The sequence below is a fragment of the Rattus norvegicus genome, chromosome 5 (genome assembly GCF_021556685.1).
Source record: "Rattus norvegicus strain SHRSP/BbbUtx chromosome 5, alternate assembly SHRSP_T2T, whole genome shotgun sequence".
NCBI classification, from domain to species: Eukaryota; Metazoa; Chordata; class Mammalia; order Rodentia; family Muridae; genus Rattus; species Rattus norvegicus.
This window is the reverse complement of record NC_141538.1, coordinates 121,942,318-121,963,564: the sequence shown is the minus strand read 5'-3', so window position 1 is coordinate 121,963,564 and position 21,247 is coordinate 121,942,318. Positions and strand designations below refer to the sequence as shown.

Here is a 21,247-nt window from a genome sequence, read left to right as displayed (position 1 = left end):
ATTTTCTCTGCCTTTTGTACGCAAAAACTTTCCACCCACCTGCCTGTTTTTTTCAAGTTCCCCTCTCTTGTTCTTTCATATATCTGTTTCTATGACCTTACTGGTAATTCACAAACTTTACCATGTCTATTTTTCAAACAAGCTAGAAAATTAGTCAAAAGATATTTTATTTTATTTTATTTTATTTTCTAGGATTCATATTTCCCTTTTTTATACAAAGTAAATTAATTTTAATACTGATATAGGTAATTTTATCTTCTTTATATTTTTGCTATTATTTACTTATGTAAACATGTGGGGACGTATTGTGACTGAAGAGGTCAGGGCAACATCAGATTCCCTAGAGCTGGAATTACAGACAGATCTGACCTGACTCATGTGGGTGCTAAGAACCAAACTCAGGTCCTCTACAAGAGCAATACATGCATTAAACTGCTAAGCCATCTCTCCAGCCCCTATGCAATCTTATTTTAAAGAGAATTTTATGGTATGGCTTGTCTGCAAACCCCTACCTACCTGAGAAGTGGTTTCTGAGGTAAAAAGCCTGGGTTTGAATACAATCCTACTGCTCTGTGTCTATGTGCTGCACAGAAGTGTTCCCTTGTACTACTGGGACAATATGTAAAGAACCTGGCAGACGACTTGTTACACAGTCATTGCCCATTAAATAGGCTAACACTTGTAGGCCTGCTTGTCAATATCTAGTTAACTCACTCAACTATTTTAATTGTCCTGTACATATGCCTTCTCCTGGCTTACAGAGCATTTCGAGACAATTTTACAAAACAGGCATAAGTTATAAGCTGCCTTCCATATTTAATAACCTCACTGGGCTGTCTAAGTACTGAAAACAGGTTAAAGAAAGGAAGGCAGTTATTAAACCACAATCCACCATTTCCTGAACCCCAGTCACAAGACAGTAGCTCTTTCGAGTTCAAGTTCTCTTTGCCAATGTACTAAGTGTACACCACCTCTATCAACCTCTACAATTTCACCTGGTTCCTCTGTTAGTCGTTACAGGAACTGACTTCCAAAAGTTTCCTCCATTTTGGTACTTTTTCAATGGTCCTCGCATTCAGGTCATTCAGGTCAACAACTCGTGGTCTGGTGGACACGCTCATACCCTCTCTCAACTGTTCTGTGTATGCATTCCTGTGCCTGTGTGCAAATGCATGCACCTCATTCTCTCTCTCTCTCTCTCTCTCTCTCTCTCTCTCTCTCTCTCTCTCTCTCTGTCTCTCTCTCTCTCTCTCTCTCTCTCTCTCTCTCTCTCACACACACACACACACACACACTAATCCACTCCTCAGCACAGACCCATGTCTCAGCACAAAAAGAAATTGGCCTGAAAGGCTCTTGGGAGACCCTAGATATACACTAACTCGTGACCTGTTTGGGTTCTCAGACATCTTTGTAAATCAGAGGGCAGTGGCTGACTTCATCCTTCTTTCAATAGAGATGGCACTCTTGCACACATAGGGTTGCATTTCACAGACTCTTTGAAAATGAAATTAGTCTGTTATGGCGTGTTTCATCATTCTTCAGTGTGTTTTGGTTAGGACTCAAAGAACATAGGCCTGATAACAGAATACAGCCCACACGTCTGCACGCACAAACGGCTTTAGAAAGCAAGTTCAATACGTTCAATAGTTTCTAAGATGAATTTATTCCACTGTGCCTGTCTGAAATGTTGCTCCTGATACACCCAAATCCCTCATGATCTGAAAAAGCATTACTGTCATCTAACATCTTTCCATTCAGGAGATAAACTGAGACCCAAGAAAATCAAAAGAGTCTCATCCCAGTCTCTAATGAGAGACAACTGAACAAGTCAGAACCTGCCTGTTTGGATTGCCAGTCCGTGGCACTTTCCAACACAAAGCGATACAAAAATTCCAAATTCCAGTCCCCATCAAAAAGGTCAGGAGACCTGAAGCTTAAAACACGCTGATGGGGAGGATTTCTGTTCTAAACATTGGCAAACACTGAGCCGGCCCTGAGCCTGTGATTCAGACAGCTTAAGTCATGTCCATGGCCTAGCATGACTTGACAAATAGGCATTTTTTTTTCTCTTTCTGCATTAACCCTTTTTCTAGCCACTGCGAATAGCAAGGAAACACTGTCTTTGTTAACCAGTTCTGAATAGTTTGACCACATAGGAGTTATTTGTCCATGAGTGGCAGCTGGCTAGCAAACAGAAGTGAACTGTCCTCTTACGCTTTCAAACCCGGGCCTCACACAGCTGTTTCTTCCCCTCTGGAACTGCTTAATTAAAATTTAAACACCAAAACCACATGGCTCAATGCGTGGATGTGAAGGGTCCAAAGCCTCAGAGCCCATGTTGCCAACAACCCCAGGCCCCACCCAGTCACTTTTAAAGGGCGAGCAGAGAAACCCCGGATCCATTAAGACACTGCCTTGCTTCTGGTAGCTTGGAAAGCCAGCCTCGCCCCTGGCATCCATCACATTGGATCGCTCTTTGCTCGGGTGTCTGTGGGTTACGTGAGTGTGTATATACCGCTGTCCATCACCAGGTAGGAATCTTTTAACAACCATAGGTCAGACTCCAGTGAGGAAGGCCACACCTGCCACCGGGCATGCATGCAGGCAGGCAGGGGCTGGGAAACCTGGCACCACCGTCCTGCACCTGCGCACCTGCCCAGCCAAGGGAAAAGCACAAGGCCCTGGGCAGCCTCGGCGAGCGCACTGAACAGCTACGGAGACGGAGACGCACCACTGATGAACCCCAACATGAGCTCCAGGCTGCGGAGATGGCGGCCCCTCTGCAGGCACCAGGACCTAGAGAACCAAGGATGCCGAAAGAAGTGCGACCCTGAACCACGTGTATGCTGGGGCGAGCTGGGGGCTACTGCCCCTCCCCCCGCTGCGGCAGAAATTTCCCAGGGCCTCAGCGGTGAACCCCAAAATCCTCCAGAGTCCTTGGTTGGGGGACTTTTACGTCAATCTGTTTCTGCCCTCCTCTCCAACAGAATTCATTCTGCTAGGGTTTTTTTTTTTTTTTTTTTCTTTTTTTAGAGGCAGGCGGAGGGGCAGGGAATAGGGGGAGTTTGCATCCCTGTGCAAGGTAAACAGTTCTGAAGGTCAGCGACTACGACTCCCTGCTGAGCCCTCCCAAAAAGATGAACGTTGTTTTAGAGATACTCAGTCTCAGTGCCTCTCTAGAAAACCCGAACTGTTTTAAGTATCACGATCTCCAGTTATTCCAATAATTGGCGGAAACCCTACATCTTAATGATTAACAATTATAAACATCCCCAAAATAAAAGTATCAAAATTCTGGAAGCTATTATAAAGAAAACTGTGAGATATGTGTACTTGGCCAAGATTAAAGAAAATATAAAAAATATGTTTAGTAATGCAAAAAATGGAAAACTGGACATGGTATTTAGAAAACAGTCACTTAAAGAGGACATATATTACATAACTAAAAATTACGAATATACATCAGTAATCGAAACAGTCATCAGCACAAACTAAACACATTCACGTTGTGACATCTCCCCCAAGCGTCTACCAGCCGCCCCTCTGCCGTCAGTCCCCTTACCTTTATTTTCAGAATCTTTCATTCTGTTTCCTCCCGCTGCTGCACGAGAGCAGGCAAGTCCGGCTGACTCTGCAACCCCTGACTTTGGATTTGTCATTCACAGACAGTCAGCGATCCCGGGGGCGAAGTCCCTCAACGCAGGAGCAGCCAGGCTATGATAATGGCATACGAGTCAGTGTGCAGGGTTATAATTTTGCTTATGCTGAAACGGAAGGGATGAGGATGAAGGCAGACGTAAACACGACTTCCAAAACATGGCATGGAATCGGATCTGGAGCCTAGGTTCGCCCTTCTTCCTTCCTTGGAGTGGAGATCCAACTGCCTAGTTTCTTCTTGCTTCCAGAGAGGCTTGGTTCACGTTGAACCTGGAAGGTCTGCGCTGTGGTCCAGACTTATTTTCAAGTGACTTTGGAGGGGATAACGAACTCTGAGCTTCCTCCTTGTACCCACTCTCTGCTTCATTTACTCAATAAACACCTGTGGGTGGGTCCTGCACAGCTCTTCGTCCTGCAGACAGAGTAGTGTACAGGAACGACCCCCAAGCTCTGCTCTCGGGTGGCACCACACAGAGGCAGTAGGTGCCCTAGAGTGGCCCATGTCTGCTTCAAGACCACAGGTGCCTAAAGCTTCTTCCCCAAGATATAAGCAGATAAACAAGGAAGCTTTGCAAACCAGCCTGTCAGTGACTCAGCCAGGACCAGGTACGAGGAATCCAGACCAGTAGACTCCTCTACTGAAAGGCAAAGAAGTTTGCAGCAAACCTTTTAGTCGTTCTTTACACATGGAATTTTGTATCGTTCTATAACACAGGCACATCCCTCCCTTCCTCTGTCACTCATTCAACGGTCATTTTTGCCAGGCCTAGTTCTACCAGTTAGGGTTCCAGTGGATAGGAGCAGGCAAGTCTGCCCTCATAGCAATTTTTACCTTCAGGTGAGAGGATTCAGACAAGCAATATGAAACCACAAGTGGCAGCAAATGCTGTAAGGAAAAATGGCACGTGACAATGAGGTAACTAACAAGTGCCATTTTAAGACCAGGTGGCCAAGTGTGATGACATCTAACTTAGGGAAAATGGGTCAGCATTGCCACAGTCTTCTGAACATCTTTACTTAACACTGGGGCCGGAGTGTAGCTGATGGTATAATACTTACCTGGCATATTCAAAGCCTGAGATTTGGCCCTAGCATTCATTGCCTTACAGCTCTATATCGCCTCCCTCTCCCACCCCCCAAAAGAAAAAGTACTCTAAAACTGCCTTCTCGGGTCTGGTGAGATGGCTCACTGTGTAAAGGTGCTTGCCACCAAACCTGGCTCCGTCACCTGAACTCAATCCCTGGCACCTACGTAGCAGAGAGAACCCCTCCCAAGAATCTCCATGCATGCACCACAACACACATAAAAAAAAAATAAGAGAAATAGGGGCTAGAAAGATGGCTCAGCGGTTAAGAGTACTCGCACTCTTCCTGAGGACTCAGGTTGGATTCTGGACAACCACTCCACAGTTTACAACTGTCTGTAACTCCAGTCCCACGGGATCCAGGGCTCTCTTCTGGCCTCCTTAGGCACTAGACTTGCACATGATGCACAGATATTCAAACACAACACCCGTATACATCAAAATTGTTTTTGAAAAAGAAATTTTTTGTTTTTCATTTCTAAACCTTCACAATCTTCTCTACTAGATTTCCCCTCAGTGGCCGTGATTGGTTGGTTGGTTGGTTTCCATACAGATCAGAAAAACTGATCTCCAGAGAGATCAACTCTACTGTTTCAAGAAAACGAACAGAAAGAAATCCTCTGTTGCTCCCATCCCTGGAACTTGCTATTTACATACAGCATTGACACAGAAGATGTTCTGGTTGGCTAAGAGTGCTAAAGACCTCTCTGCCATTAAGAACTGAGTGGTGTCAGGCAAATGACTTAACCTCTCCAGAATTATTCCCTTGCCTATAAGCAGGAGCTCATCACCTGCCCTGAGCATGTACCGGGCTACTGGGAAGATGAAGGGAGAAAGGATATGCAGAACTGGGTAAACCAAGCACTCTGTTGATGTGAGGCGTCATTGCTAGTCGCTTAGACACATTTAAGATGACTAATTTTAAGTATTCACCTCGTTGCTGAAGCCATGAGTCAAGTATGGTCATGAAGGGGAAGCTGTCTTGGCTACTAGAGGATCCTGAGTTGATTTTTTGCAGTTTAAATCTGAAGACTTCCTGAAAATTTGGAAATGTTTAAGCATTTGGTTTTGGTTCTCATTACTCCTTGATAATGCATAATACCTTTCTGCTCTTCTTAGGAAGCTTGGGGGCCAGTGAGGGGGAAGTTGGATCTTGAATGTCTTCTAGATGCTCCAGAGATAAAGGCTTGGTTCTAAAGCAGACTATGTGGGTCATGGTAAATCTTTTAAAAGGTAGGGTACCCTGGGGGGGTCTTTAGGCCACTGGCAATATAGTCTCAAAGGGGATTGTGGGACCACAGCCCCTTCCCCTTTTACTTTCCTGGCCACAAGATTAACTGGTTTTGCTTTGCTGCATGATCCCCCAATAATCCACTGACCCAAAGCAACGGGTCAAACCTGTCAGGAACTGAAATAAAAAGAAGCATTTTCCAAGCTAGTGAAGCAGTTCAGAGGGCAAGGACACTTGTTGCCAAACCAGAGAACTGGAATTCAATCTTGGAACCCACCTGACAGAAGGAGAGAACCAACTCCAAAATTCGTCCCCTGGTCTTCACCTACACACAGGCGTTCATTTATAATAAGTGTCAAAATATGTTTAAAAACATCTTTTCCCTCTGTAAGTCATCTCGCATACTTTGTTATAGTGATCAAAAGCTGAATATCATAAGTGGGTTCATTATAACTCCTTACCATTCATTTAATGAGCCTCAGGCTCATACATCACATTGAAGAACAAAAAAAAAAAAAAAAAAAAAACCCTGGGTATCTCCTCCTTCGAGGACTGAGTAGAACTGTGCCCAGAAGGAGCACTTCAGGGGGCTGAGATGCTGCAGACCCCGTGCCTCCTCCCCTTCATTCAATAATACTCCGCAGTGTTGTACAATGTATTCTGTCTTCAGGATTCGTGGCCCCCAGTGAAGGGTCACTAAATCAGGCAAACAGATGTCAGGGCTGGGTATGAATATAGGAGGCAAAAGGGCTCTGGGCCAGAATAGACTGGGTCCAAATATGGGCCATGCCATTTACTTACTGGTCCCCAGAGAAAGTTGGGATGCATTCTTGACCCTCTCTAAAGTTTCTGTTCCAACTATGTAGGATAGAAATAATAATAGGACCATCTCCTAAGGCTGGGTGAGACACAGTATCTTCCCACACAGAGAGTATGGCACAATGCCAGGAAGGAAGGTCACCCTCAGTGCTATAAGGTTAATATGATTACCTGAGTCAGCCCTTTAAGCCTCAGCTTTCCTCATTAAACTGTGGAAAATAGTAATTAGTTTGTAGGGTTATTGTGAGGATTATACCCCAGGAAGGAGAGGAAGCCTGTGGTATAAAGGAGCAGTTACCCTCTGACTGGCTGAACTCAATCAAGTTGCATTTGCTTCAGGGAAGGAGTACCAAGATTTGAAGTAGTAGAGGGTGGGACCATCTCTGCAAATATCTACATGTTACTTAACACTGTTTTTGAAAGATTGCAAGCATACAAAGAAGTTGAACGAATCGCGCAGTGAACCCCTTAACCATGTACATTTTGTTATATTTCTTATATGTTTCTAACTCTAACAGCCCTTAACTGCTCCTTTGTTTGTTTTTATATTTTATTTATCATGTGCAGGAGAGAGAACATGCATGAAGGCAGACACAGAGAGATGGGGGGAAGTAGAGGGAGGGGGGAGGGAGAGGGAGAAGGAGAGGGTCAGGGGGCGAGAAGGAAGGGGAGAGAGCAGAGGGGGAGAGGGAGAGAGAGAGGGGGAAGGAGAGGGAGATGGGGAGAGAAGGGAGGGGAGAGAGGGGGAAGCAGGAGAGGGAGAGAGAGCTTGCACATGCCATGACCCTTGATCACGTGGAGGTAAGAGAACAACACTGTGGAACGTGTACTCAGCGTCCATCTTCCCATGGTTCCACAGATAGAACTCAGGAGGTCAGGCTTACACAGCAAGTGCCTTCATCTCATCTGCTGAGCTATGAGACGCGCCCCATTTTATTATATTTTTGAAACAAAGTCTTACTATATTCCCAGGCTAACCTCAAGTTTGCAATCCTTCTGTTTGAGCCACCTAAGTGCTGGAGCTAGGCTTGCACTGCCACACACAGATTTCAACTCCCCTCCCCTAGATTCAGCAGCCCTCCCATCTCAGCCTCCTGAGTGCTGCAACTACAAACCTGGCCCACTGTACATGAGTAACTGAATATTTCTTCCTCTTTTTTAAAGTCAGGCTGAATGAGGTTGGAAGGTCTTCTTAAATGGAAAAGGGCTTAACATTTCCTTGTGACACAATATTTACCAAAACCTTAGATCTCTGATCCCCACGCCATTCCAGCCAGGATCGGGCAAGCTCTCAGAAGTCTTCTCCTGCCTCACAGTTAGACTCAAGACCATGCCCTTATTCAGGAAGAAGAACAGACAGACCCAAGCCTTGGATCTTCCACTAACTGACGTCTCTGACCCCAAGCTTCACATAGACTCATAACAAAGGCCACTCTAAACAGCCGGTCATGGCGTGCTCTGTCTCAATAACTGAGTTTAGGGGATGCTTCCGGCAACTCCACTGGCCACTAAGCCCCTCAGCCGTGCTACACAGTCCCTCTCTTGTTAGAAGCCACTTCTGAGTCGCACGCATGCTGAGATGAAGAAAAGAGAGATGGCTTCTCAGAAGTACCACACTTGGTCTTTCTCCACCCAGCTAAATCTGTTTGGTTTGCTCTGAGCACCAAAGTGGCAGTTAAGGAGGTAAAATGGAGAGAGAAAAATCACCCTGAGCAGTGGGGATGTGTGGCCAAGTATACTTGAATACTAACCACAGAAGGGGGCAGGCAGTGTGGCCATGAGGAAGGCAGAATTACCAGGAAGCCAACTATCTGTCCTTCATGAGGAAGGAGATTAACCCGTGGAGTGCCAAGCAGTTCATTTGTATTGTCATTTGCGCAAGTTGACTGGAAAACTCATTTGCCAAAGCAGTGACTTTAATGCAAGCATGTTCACATCAAGTGGACTGGGTTCAAATCCCAGAGTACCAGCTACGTGTCACTGTGAAGCATTATTCAACCTTGCTCTGATTTGGCCTTTTTCTCATTCATAAAACAAGGTAGTGTAAGCCAGAAAGACAGCTCAATGGAAACAAGGACTAGCAGTGTGAGCCTGATGGCTGGCATTTGAGTCCCTAAACCAGCAGTTCTCAACACGTGGGTCACAAAGCCATTGGTGGTTAAATGACCTTTTCACAGGGGTCACATTTCAGATATCCCACATATCATATACTCACATTATGATTCATAACAGTAGCAAAATTACAGTTATGAAGTAGCAATGGAAATAATTGTTTTGGTTGGGGGTCACCACAATGCAAGGAACTATAGTAAAGGGTCACAGTATTCCAGAGGTTGTGAACCACAGCTCTAAACCCACAAAAAACAGATACCCTGGAATCTATCAGTAATCCAAGCTACAAGGCCAGTGACAAGACAGTCTCCTAGAACCTCTAGGACAACTGGTCTGGAGAAACAACAAGAGAGAGCCTGACTCAACAAAGTAGGAGGATGAACCAATGCCTGAAAGTCCTCCCCTAACATCTAGACACACACACACACACACACACACACACACACACACACACACTCTTAATGTAGATGATAGATAGATACATAGATAGATAGATAATAGATAGATAGATAGATAGATAGATAGATAGATAGATAGATAGATAGATAATAGATAGATAGATAGATAGATAGATAGATAGATAGATGCACTGTTTAGCTGGCACACAGTACTACATATATGTTACAACCCCAATGAGACAAGGAGCAGCAAGGCCAGGATACTTCATGTCATTCACAGCAGCCCTGGAAAGAAAGGGCTACTATATCCTATCATCCTCCTGTATTGTTGTGAGCTTGGGACACCAAGAAATGCCTAGTAACTTACTCATGCCACAAGTCAGCAAATGATGCACACTGGACAAAAGCCCTTTTCCATTCACAGGTCACTTTCCCAAATCTTAGCTTGTACTGGGCTTACTTCATGGCTGATTAAAGGACAGATTTAAGAATTCTGCCTCTACAGTTCCTCACTTGGTGACTCTAAAGTAGTGTGGAGAATTTTTACATCTAGGAACTGCTGATATGGATCTGGAAGCTGATTTGAAAACCCTCCCTCAGTTATGTACCTGTACACAGAACATGTGACAGGAGAAGAAACTGGGCCTGAGAACATTAGTCAGTAAACTCTGCCCCTCAGACAAAGGGGTGGCTACTTGTCAGGACCAACTATCTTGCATTTTATGTTTGTGTGTACATGCATGAGTGAGTGAGTGTGTGTGCATGTGTGTGCATGTGTGTGTGTGTGTGTGTGTGTGTGTGTGTGTTATGCAGGTGTGCTCAGGAGCGGGGGTGACAGATGTGATCTGTCATGCCCAGTTCTAACATGGGTGCTCAGGATCTAAAGTAAGGTCTCCTGTTTATTCAGTAAACACTTTCCTCAACGAGCCATCTGCTCAGCCCCCAAAATGCCTTTTATATTTGCAATCTTGTTTTAATTCCATTAACCACTACCTCCATTTAATGTGTTTAAAAGAGAAAAGGACACGCTGTTAGAAACAAGGAGCCAAGCTAGCGATTAACTGACATATGCTCTGCTCTCTTCTTGTCCTGGAAAACAGTATCTGCTGGTATAGACCAAGTTGGTTCCAGCTGTGTCTTCGTAGGAAAAAAGCACCAACAGGGATGAGGTGATCTCTTGAGAGAGGAACTCAGGGCTGATTAGCATAATTCCAAAGGCCAGAGAAGCCTTCTGGTTACAGAAATGCATCTTCCCTCTGGACAGTCCCTTTCCTACACTTAACAACTTTGAGGTGTGATTTTAAAAAAATCATTCTCTGGGAAGGACGGAGGCATTGCAAGGGTTAATTTCCACACAACTTGATCACATTCCCATTCATGGAGAAGCCTTGAATTTGATCCCAGAACTTGAAGAAAACAAAAATACTACATAATTAAATCTAAACTGAGTAACTGATTAGAACCCGGAATATTTAAAGAATCCCTATAAAGAGAGAAGAAGAAGATGAACCACCAAATAAAAGGGTAGGAAAGGACGGCGCCACGCTTCACACGGAGGCTCATCTGAGCAGCCAACGTTTGTGAAAAGATACTTAGATCTGCTATTTATCAAAGGAACCCAATTTTTTAAAAGACAAATGACCACAGTGGCTATGGTTGTCATGGCCATGCATGTGCATGGGGATCGTGCCTATACGCAGTATTTGGAAGGTCGAGTAGGAGAATCACAAGTTCAAGGCCAGCCTGAGATACATGAGACCCTGTCTCCAAAATCACAAAGCAATAAAAGGGCCTGAAGCATCATTTTTTACACATCAAGTAGGGAAGCATTAAAACATCGAACACTATCAGAATGGAGCATATTGTTGTATGAAATTGTAAAAGAATAAACTTACCTAACTTTAAACAAAAAGGCCTAGCAGAACACAGAAAGGAATCAAGAACCTTGATCATCACTGTCAGAAATAAATTAGCATGAAGCCTTAGAGGTCAAGGTGGTAAGAGCCTTTAAGACTAAACAATCTTGAAGTGTAAGATCTGTGCTAATATTCATAAAAATAATAACTATCCCTTTCTAGGCAAACATTAATCAGCACAGCTACAAGGCCTTAAGAATTAGCACACCCATTTTGCTGATGGTAAATGACTGAGTTTTAGAAAGATTAAGGGCCCCTGGCCAACATCACACTGTCTCGCTGTGTGCCACTCATTAGCAGCAGACTAAAATTGTAACCCGATGACCATCAGAGAATGTGGCTCGAGGTGTTCAAGTGATAGTGATGTCATTATGGGAAAAAAAAAATCAGATCACACTTTGCAGAACCAGATAAAACTGAGCTATGGATTTCTTTCACTGGGTGGTAGCTCATCTTATTCCTCCCCTCCAGGAATGTGTGGGAACCTGTCTATTCTGTGCTGGGAGATGTGGCAGAGGGGGCGGTCTATAGATAGTCAGGCCTGATAGGCATTGACCTGCTAGGAGGCCTCTGGCAAGTCATTTAGTATCTCTTGATTTATCGTCTCAAATATGAAGCAAAGGGAATAAGTATCAACTACCTTCTTCTCCCAGGCGTTTTTCCAAGATCTGACCAAAGCTGGGTGCCATGGTAGCACTTGCTCTCAGGAGGGAGAGATAACAGGGTCCTGTGAGTTCTGATCTAGAGAGTTCCAGGTCAGCCAAAGCCAGATAGTGAAACCATGTCTCAGAAAAGTAAATAAATAAAAAAAATTGAGCAAGATCTTGTTTGAATTAATCTATTAAGTATAATTAATAGTCATATCATAATAGTTTTGTCCCCGGTATGTTTAGGGAATGAGAAGAGAAATGAATAGTAGAGAAGTGTACAGGATTAATGAATAGCCTGAAAAACTGTGGATGAACCATAAGATTGGAACTGGGAACAGAAGCAGAGAGTGGTCTACATTCAGTACAGAACTATATTTATTTCCTGGTTTGCTTGGTTCTGTTTTTCTTGAGACGGCGTCTCACTATATAACCCCTGCTGTCCAAATGTAAACCAGATGTAAACCAGACTGCTCTCTAGCTCACCAAGATCCCCCTGCCTCTGCCTCCCAAGTGCTGGGATTAAAGGTACGGGTAGAGCTAGCTTTAAAATTACAATTGGTTTTAACACTATAAAACTACTATCCATTCCTTCCTACCCAGATCCAGATGATGTATGGGATTGTCTCTGAAGGACCTGCTGCTATCCCCGACCCAGCAACCTAGAGAAAAGAGCTGACCATCCCTAGCCCTGCTGGCTGTCAGCAGCAGATATTGGTCAATATAAGGAGGAAGTTTCGTGTTCATGTTATTTACAGTAGAAACACAAACTTAAGAAGCTAGCACAGTGGTGATGACAGGCTGAGGAGTCTCTTTACCACTCACAAAAGCTCCTGTCTGTAGCATTAAATAAATACTTGCAAGACTATTATTGATCTTTGTCAAATTTTATACTCCCAATTCTGTGTCAGTATGTTACAGTTATTAACTCTTTCTATTATTTATTTAATATTTAATAATTATCCTTAAGCAACAAGGTAGGGATAGCTATGTCACCATGGGGCTCTGAAATCTGCTTCAGGTCTGGATCTGTCGGCCATTTTAGAAATCAAGGCATGTCAGCCTCACATATTTAGATGACAGAAACAGACAAAAAGGAGACAGACACACACACACACACACACACACACACACACACACACCTCGATGTGTAGAAAAGGCAAAAAGATCTGGGGTAAGTGTGATCTGAGACAGCCAGCCACAAATGCCCTGCACGGGATGAATACCTAATGAAGAGGTTACAGGTGGCAGGAAAGACTTCCAGAGAGACAGTGTTTGGGTGGCAGTCCGCCAGGCTGCGAAATGAGGGCATGGCCTCTGCTGGCTAAGAAACCATGAGCCAGTAGATCATGTCGTTCCCTACTCAGAAGCCTTGCTTCTCACTGAGATAAAATGTCGACTCTTCCTCCCAGGTCTCAATCCTCTAGAAACTCTCACTTTCCTCTTGCTCAGCTCCTGGAAGCCATACTGTGCCAGCATTCCCAGCTTACCGGAGTAACTCAACCGGTCTGGGACTCCCCCAGTGGCAGTGCCTTAGGCCTTCTTGGCACATCTGCCTCTTCCTCTACCAGCCCAGTTCCCCAGGGATGGGTGGCATTTAGGAGTGTAATGTTGGCCTCCCTCTCTAGAAAATGGTCTCACGGGTCTGTCTTGTTCCCTTCGGGTCCTGGCAGAGAGAGGGGCTGGATAAAAAAATGAATGGAATGAATCCAGACCATGATGAGCAGCGGCAAGTAGAGGCCCCAGTAAAGACAGGATGCCTATAACCTGGAAAGCAGTTCCTTGAAGCGGCTTCAGAGTAACCTGGAAGCTCCGAGAGCCAACAGGTTGGAAAGGGGATTGGGCTGGGCGCAGATGGGGAGAAATAGAAGGGAGCCTGGGGGTGGGGGGGGGTCATATCAACGCCCCAAAGGTACCGCACTGCAGGAGCTGGGTCAGGTGTGGGGTCGAGGAGGGGAGCCACCTGCATGATATTCTGTCGCGTGTCTCCCAGGATTTTCCCCAAGGCAGAGTCAAGCCGGCAGACAGGACTCTGGGGGAAGGGAGCACACCGAGACCCGCCCCTACCCTGTCTGAGTCTGGGCACCTCGGGCTTGGCTTCTGCGGGGGTGTCCCAGTACCCGCTGCTCCTCCCCAACCCCCAGTGCCAGTCCTGATGCCCACCGCGCTCGCACTCACTCCGCTCCGCCCGGAAAGCCGATCGCATTCTCCTCAGCCGCCGGCCCGCACGCCACCGCCGCAGCACGGACAGCAGCCTCGGGCTCTTAGTGCCTCCGGCCTCGGTCGCGCCCATCCGTGCGCCCGCCCCTTCCCGCCGCTGCCTGGGCCCAGGGTTGCCGCCGCCGCCGCGCGTCTGCTTGTGCCCGGCCGCCGGCGGGTGGACGCGGCCATGGAGGAGGAGCTTGCGGCGGGGCGAAACAGCCCGCGCGTGGCGGCGGGACCCGCGGGACCCCGGGCACGAACAGGTGTGCGCGGGCACGGACACGCGCCCTTTGCTGCAGAGAAATCCGTGCGCGGCCCACAGTAGCCGGCACCCCAGGGGAACCCCGGGAACCCGGGAAGAGCCTCGATCCTATCTCGCATGGCAGAGCATTAGATCGAAGCTCCCAGGGGTAAGTCGTCTGCCCAGAGATCTTAGCGCGCTGAAAGGACGGCTTCCTCCTCAGCGCTCACTCTGTCTCACTGAAGCAACATGTTAGAAATTAAACACGCGTCTCTTTGTATGCCCACCAAATTATAAAACTGCCATCTTTGCAATCATGAATATCAGATAAGGGCTTCACGGGGTGATCAAAATTAAAATCACCAGTGGTGGCAAATGAAAGCTACATGTCTCTGACTGCGGCTTGCTCAGCACTCCAGGCTTGTATGTCTTGTAGCCTGAACAACAAAAAGAGCACCTCATTCTGGGTTTATTTGGTGTTTCCAAAAATGAGAACAACACTCCTAAGAAGGGGTGATGTAGTTATTCTCCAGAGGTACCAATGTCCTAAAAAGCTGTGTTCAAGATCAGAGGAGGTGGGAGAGTCACAGCTACTAAACACAATTCTGCCCCTAGACTGCGCCCTAGGGTGGAGGCATTTCATGTTTTTGTGCTTTGTGGGGCTCTAAAGGATACTATTGGGTTGACCCATTAAATTCAGATGATAAAATAGATCATCGTTTATCATTTATAAACCTGTTGACAGTTACCTTAAAAAGCTCTTAGTTTTAGAAAATATACGTTGAAGTATTTCAGAATAAAGGACCATGACACAATAAATGTAAAAACTAAGATGGGGGAGAAAAATCACTTTACAGGACAGGAAGCCTACTACTGAAGCCCAGGTGTCAAAAACAGTGTTCAGAGTGGGAAAGTGCTCACTGTAAACATGTAAGGCCCCAGTGTGTTCTTGACACAGTAACAAAACAGTGTGGTATTTGCAAAGGGACAAAGGCACATAGATCAGTAAATGGAATCAGGTACACTCCCTGAAATACCCCCAACTGACTTAGGAAGGAGCTCAGTGTGTTTGGCTTGGTAGTACTCACCTACAATCCTAATGCTGGAGCGGCTGAGGCAGGAGGATGGCAAGTGCAAGACCAGCCTGGGCTGTGTAGGAAGACCTTGTCTCAAAACAGCAAGGGCAGTATTAAGAAGAAAAGAATAAATAAGTGTAATTTTAGAAAAATGCATATCTCTGCTCAGCAGGTGACAGCACTTGCCTCACAAGTTTGGCAACCTAAATCTGATCCCCAGAACCAGCACAAAGCTAGGTGCTGCCAGGACTCCAATCTGTAATCCAACACCCCAACTGTGGGATGAAAGGCAAAAACAAGATCAGCTTGATGTTCACAGCCCAGCTAGCCTACATACAAAGGGAGACAGAGACAAGAAAAGCCCTATCTCAACCAGGCAGAAAGGGAAACAATTCTCTTACACTATGGCACTTACAAACCAATAAGGAAAAAATGGGGGAGACAAGTTCTCTCTATGTTGTTAGGGTTATCCTATAGCTATGTAGACCAGACTGGCCTCAAACTCACAGAGATGCTCTCTCCCCTGTCTCCTCGGTGCAGGGATTAAAGAATACACATCTGAATTGCAGATAGTTCCATCCAGTATATCAAATAAGGACACGCCACTGGGCTCACGTTTCCATGGTTACATTTGGCTTACTCATCACCCTTGAGGAAGGCAGCCACCATCTAAGGGAGAGGCCTGATGAATCTGAGAAGTCACAAGGGTGAGGACCTAACCTCCCTGATTTCAAAGAGGCCTTTGGTGGTCTAGGTGATTAGCCCAGTATAAAAATACAGGACAGCTCTATTTGATTAATCAGCAATGCAGAATATGAGGGTATACATACAAAATGAAAGATGAGAGGGAGAGACTGGAAAGCAGCCGGATCTCTTTCTCTCCCTCCCTCCCTCCCTCCCTCCCTCTCTCCCCCTCCATTAAAGTGAGATTTGTTTCGTATCAACGTTCAGGTCCCATGGCCTCCAAACTGAAGACAACAAGTCATCTATTTAGCAGAGCTATTCAGGAATGGTGGTCACATGCAATCTACTAATGCCCTAAACAAGGTTTCGTCTGTTTCGCCTGGTCCCTATGACTTATTAACTCAGGGGAAAGAGGCCTGGGGTTAGAATACTTGGTATCTGATTTTTGCTATCCAAATTCTCCGTGAAATATGATTATGCTCCTTCCCCTCCTGAATCACAACTTAAACTGTCACCACTACAGCCATTGTCATTAAAGAAAGGAGTATAACCAGATGGCCTAGACAGTTCCTTCCTAGGTAACCCACCACACCACTGTACATTTGCCGAATCTTACCAACCAGGACTGAAATACTACCCTAGCCCCAGTGAGCCTGGCAAGACTCCCTTTGGCTTCTGTTGTCTGCATCTCCACAGGGTCTCCACTGGAGGGACCTGATTGCTCACCACTTAAGATGTTGTGGGTCAAACAAGGAGTCTATAGCTTCACCCTTGGCAGGAAGAGGAGGAAGAATTACAATTCAAGCTCCTAGACTAGCCCTGCCTCAAACGGAGGGAGGAAGCAGACAGCAGACAAGCATTTATTGGTCTGGAAAAGATCAGAAGGACTTTTCTTCCAGACATTATGTGACTTCATGACACTCTTTCAGCTCAGAGCTGGAACAAGGTCAGAGGCTTCTGGTTCCCACAGTTACAGTGAGCCACAGATAGGTGGGGGTAGGGGAGAAGGGGGTAGAATAGTCTTCAACAAACCCTGGAAGCCCATGAGAAGAGGACTCAGCCTAAGAGAAAACATCCAAGTGCCCCGAGGTACTCTCAGGGGCTTAGGGACAAGAATGTCTTTCATACCTCAAAACTGGACACTGAAAATACAGTAAGACAAACTTAAAAAAGAAAAAAAAGAAAAATGTGGGCTGGTGAGATGGTTTCTTAGGGAAAGGCTTTTGCCTGTGGCAAAGCATGATGACCTGAGTTGTAGCTGAGTTTGGCTACTTTGTAGGGTTTTTTTTTTTCTCCCTCCTTTCTCCACCCCTTTCTTTCACCCTTTCCAACCCCCTAACTCTAGATAAGAGAGAAAAAAAGGATAGAGGGGAGAGGAAAGAGATGTCTGAATAAAGTCAGGGATGAGTAAAGAAAGGGTTGTCATTAATTAGACGACTTCCTGATGTGTAGGAGCGGTGAGTAACTTGGGACGTTTGACCTTCAAAGTCAGGGTATCTAATTTCTTCTTCCTGTTGTTGTTTTTTCTTTGCCCACTTAACAATCGACAACCAACAACAACTCACCTCCCCCTCCCCCCTCTCGAGGCCGTAGCATTTAGATACTCTGAAAAGTCCCCAGAATTCCAAATGTCACACAATCAAACTATCTGCAGCTGGCAAAAATCATGTTCCTGCCAGAGCATAGTCAGCTGCTGTGGACAGTCTGAAACTACCCTATATCCCATACCTGGAATTAAAACAAAAACATATTCTTAATATATTTCTGTGTCTTTAAAAGAAACCCAAATTCCAAAATTCTCACTACACTGAATTCTATCAGAACTCACATAATAGAGAGAACTGACTCCTTCATGGTCCTCTGGCCTGCACCGCCACACACACACCACACACCACATATACACACACATACACATGTGATACACATCACACACACACATACACACACACACACACACCACATACGCATCACACGTACCACAAATTAACAAATAAATGTAGTTGAAGAATCCAAATATGAAATATGCAAACCAAGTAAACCCACTTAATTATACATGTAGCTTACCAGGAAGGGGAAAACTAAGCAAGCAAGCAAACAAAAGCACCCCAATTTCATTGGCATCGTTGTGTATCAGAACTAAAAAATGCTATCAGAACTACAAAATACTCAAGTGTCAGTTCTTAAAATCAATGAGCTTTAAGGAATGTATATGTACATGCATGAACGTATCTATGTATGTATGTGTGTAATGATGTGCCTATGAAGGGATTGTGTGTGTGTGTGTGTGTGTGTGTGTTTAGCAGGCAGGTATCAAGGTATAGGATGTCTGGAGGATTATCTCCCTCCAGAACAAGCAGAGCTGTGAGAACCCCACTTTGTCTCTTGAGAACAGCACGATCCTAGTCATCCTTGCCTACTACTCAACCTGTTTTCTATAAAGTAAGTGGTGAGCAGTTCTTGCAGTAACTTATTGCAGTCAGTGTACTGGATCAAACCGGCTCAGATTTATAATGGTAGCCTGCTAGAATGCCGTGCCCCTTAGAGAAACAGTGGCAAGCTTTATGCTCTCTTTTTTCCAATGAATAAAATAAATGTTCTCTCTCTCTCTCTCTCTCTTTCTCTCTCTCTCTCTCTCTCTCTCTCTCTCTCTCTGTGTGTGTGTGTGTGTGTGTGTGTGTGTGTGTGTGTGTGTGTGTGTGTGTGTTTTAGAGCTATGGGGAAAGACCTGAATCTGGGACAAAGATCACATCCTTCAAGCTCTATGCTGTAAAACTTCCTTTTTTCTAATATGTCTAAACATCCCCATGTCTAAACCCACCCCCTTCTAGAAGATTCTATGAAATGAGCTATATTGTAAGTCACCACCAGTGTAAGTCACTGGGATCAACAGTGTCACTCCACACCTTCTAAACCAATGACCATGATGACAGCAGGTCTACTACCACCATGGGGGACAAGCTAAGTCTAATAGGCCAGGGCTGGTTGATCCAAGGGAGGGCTCCCCTTTTATGAAAAGAAATGGAGGAGTGGTTGGGGATGGGGAGAGGAGAGAAGGGGGAGGACTGGAAGGAGAGGAGGGAGGGTAAACTGTAATTGGGTTGTAAAAGAAATCAATTAATTTTTAAAAAGAGCACTTGTTGCTCTTCCTGAAGACATAGGTTGGATTCCCAGCACCCACATGGAAACTCATTACTATCTGTAACTCCCACCCCAAGAAACCTGATGTGGTCTTTTAACCTCCACAGGAAACAGAAAAGAATGTACAAACAGGACAGAGGAAGAACACCAAAACCACCACCCACTGCCAGCACGCCAGTCCTATTCTTGTTTACTAAATAAACACTATATCCAGGATTTCAAAAATGGAAACAAAGTTAATATCCTTCCTTCAACTCTCCTTTTAATCTCCCGTGGGAAAAAGAACAACCAAATAATATGTTGCAGACAGATGGTGAAAAAGCAAAAGTGTCACAGGTTAATGGCTGAGTATGGAAAAGGTTTCTCTCCTGGGCTGATGAGTTGGGATGGCCCATCTAAAGAGAAGCCTGGCACAGCTTATGTTGTTGCAATGTGCTCTTGGTTAACTATCTTGTTCTTCTCACAAGCAGCATTCCATGAAGCTAATAGCCGACATCGCTGCAGTTGTCCCTGCTGAAATGCAGCACCAGAGAATACCCTTAATTCCGAGCACTCACAGGGAGTACAGGAACCTCAAGGATTTCTTAAAGCAGGTTGGGGGAGGGTTGTAATTCAGCAGGACGGGACTGGCTAAGCATGTGTGACACACAGGATTTAATCCTAGCACCAAAACCAAAAGGTTTCTTAAAGTAGGAATAGTAAACCTAAAATTCCTTCTTCAACCACAGGACAAAAACAAAACAAACAAAAACTAGAAATTAATAGCAAAATTTAAAGAAAAACCAAACCCATAAAACCCTTTCACATGGAAATTTTCTGGCTAGAATGCTCATTATTTCAGATGCTATCACCTGTACTTTGAAATGGTTGATGGTTATTCCTGAATTACCAAGTAAATAGTAATTTTAATTTTACTTCTAAATTACCAAATAAATAGTAGTTTACCAAAAAAATAGTATTCACTCCAACCAAAGATATTACCTTCATTTGTTAAAAACTCAAAATAATTCCTCCATATTAAAAAAAAAAGCTTACGAATGCCATAAGAAATTTAAATTACGGTTTATAAAATAAAGGCAAAAACATCCTACTAGAGGACTGTAAGGAATCAGGCTTCTACTGCCCCAATTCACCCACAGACAGACACACACACACACACACACACACACACACACACACACACAGAGAGAGGGGGGGGCTTTCTATGCCCTATGCCCATTTCCCACAAACAGAAGGTGAGTTCTGCTCTAGTGTTTTGTCTCGAAGGGACCACAGGCAATGAAAGACCAGCCATCACCATATCAACAAAAAATAACATGAGCAGGCTTAGTGACAAACATTTCAATGTTGAGATAACAGAAACAAGTATCTATTAAGTATTTCCATAATTATAAAAAAGCCATAAAACCTCAACATTGGGAGCATATTGTATACTTTAAAATGAAACCCATTTTCCTGCTTTGACTATTTTATCTCAAAGACAGTTTTAAAGCTCTTTTACTTTAGAAGCGTGGAAATTAAACCTCATAGACACAGTGACACACTTCCATAATCTCAGTTAGTGAGAGGGATAGTGGGAGGATGGCAAGCTCCAGGGTACCCTGGGTAATGTAGGAAAATATTAGAGAAAAAACATTTCAAAAAAAAGGAAGAACACAAGCAACTCCCCCAAATCCTACAGTGTGGATATGAGCACACCTGCTGGGAAAAGAGATGGCTGGGAGGAACCTCAAAGGAGCCACCCCTGTGTTTCCTGTGCCCAGCTTCTCCTGAGTCCAGCATACAGTATGACAATTGCTTGATTCTCCTCGAAGAGCTGGCCTTCTCCCACTGCCTCATCACTGATCCCACAGATACCAAGTGTTCTAAGAAAAAAATTCAGATCACTGTTCACTTCTCTCTGGTCCCTTTATTTAACCTCTGTCTTACTCATGATACCACACTCTACATTCCTATAACTGTGCAAGCAAACTTGTTAATTTGTACTTGTTAATTTTTCATGAACTTGAAAATAGATAAAATGCTTAAATCCTCATAA

The 21,247-nt window shown here is 44.8% G+C and overlaps 2 protein-coding genes across 4 annotated transcripts in view; one reads left to right on the top strand and one right to left on the bottom strand.

Annotated features, from left to right (window-relative positions):
• The window catches only part of Dnajc6 (DnaJ heat shock protein family (Hsp40) member C6), a 156,560-nt gene extending 142,337 nt beyond the window's left edge, over positions 1 to 14,223 (bottom strand). The window contains exons 1-2 of one of the 3 annotated variants that reach the window (XM_087549066.1): positions 14,047 to 14,223; positions 3,566 to 4,295 (exon numbers count right to left, since the gene is read on the bottom strand). In XM_087549066.1, the coding sequence (XP_087405192.1) occupies positions 3,566 to 3,662 (97 nt within the window). In that variant the 5' untranslated portion in view covers positions 3,663 to 4,295; positions 14,047 to 14,223. Of the gene's footprint in view, positions 1 to 3,565; positions 4,296 to 14,046 lie in introns of those variants that run through there. The other 2 variants (XM_087549068.1, XM_087549067.1) reach the window with 2 other exon arrangements.
• LOC148005946 (uncharacterized) lies at positions 13,449 to 21,247 on the top strand. The gene is made up of 3 exons (XM_087551637.1): positions 13,449 to 13,694; positions 13,862 to 14,480; positions 19,317 to 21,247. Exon 2 carries the CDS (start codon positions 14,024 to 14,026, stop codon positions 14,393 to 14,395), a length of 372 nt encoding a protein of 123 aa, XP_087407763.1. The 5' UTR covers positions 13,449 to 13,694; positions 13,862 to 14,023; the 3' UTR covers positions 14,396 to 14,480; positions 19,317 to 21,247.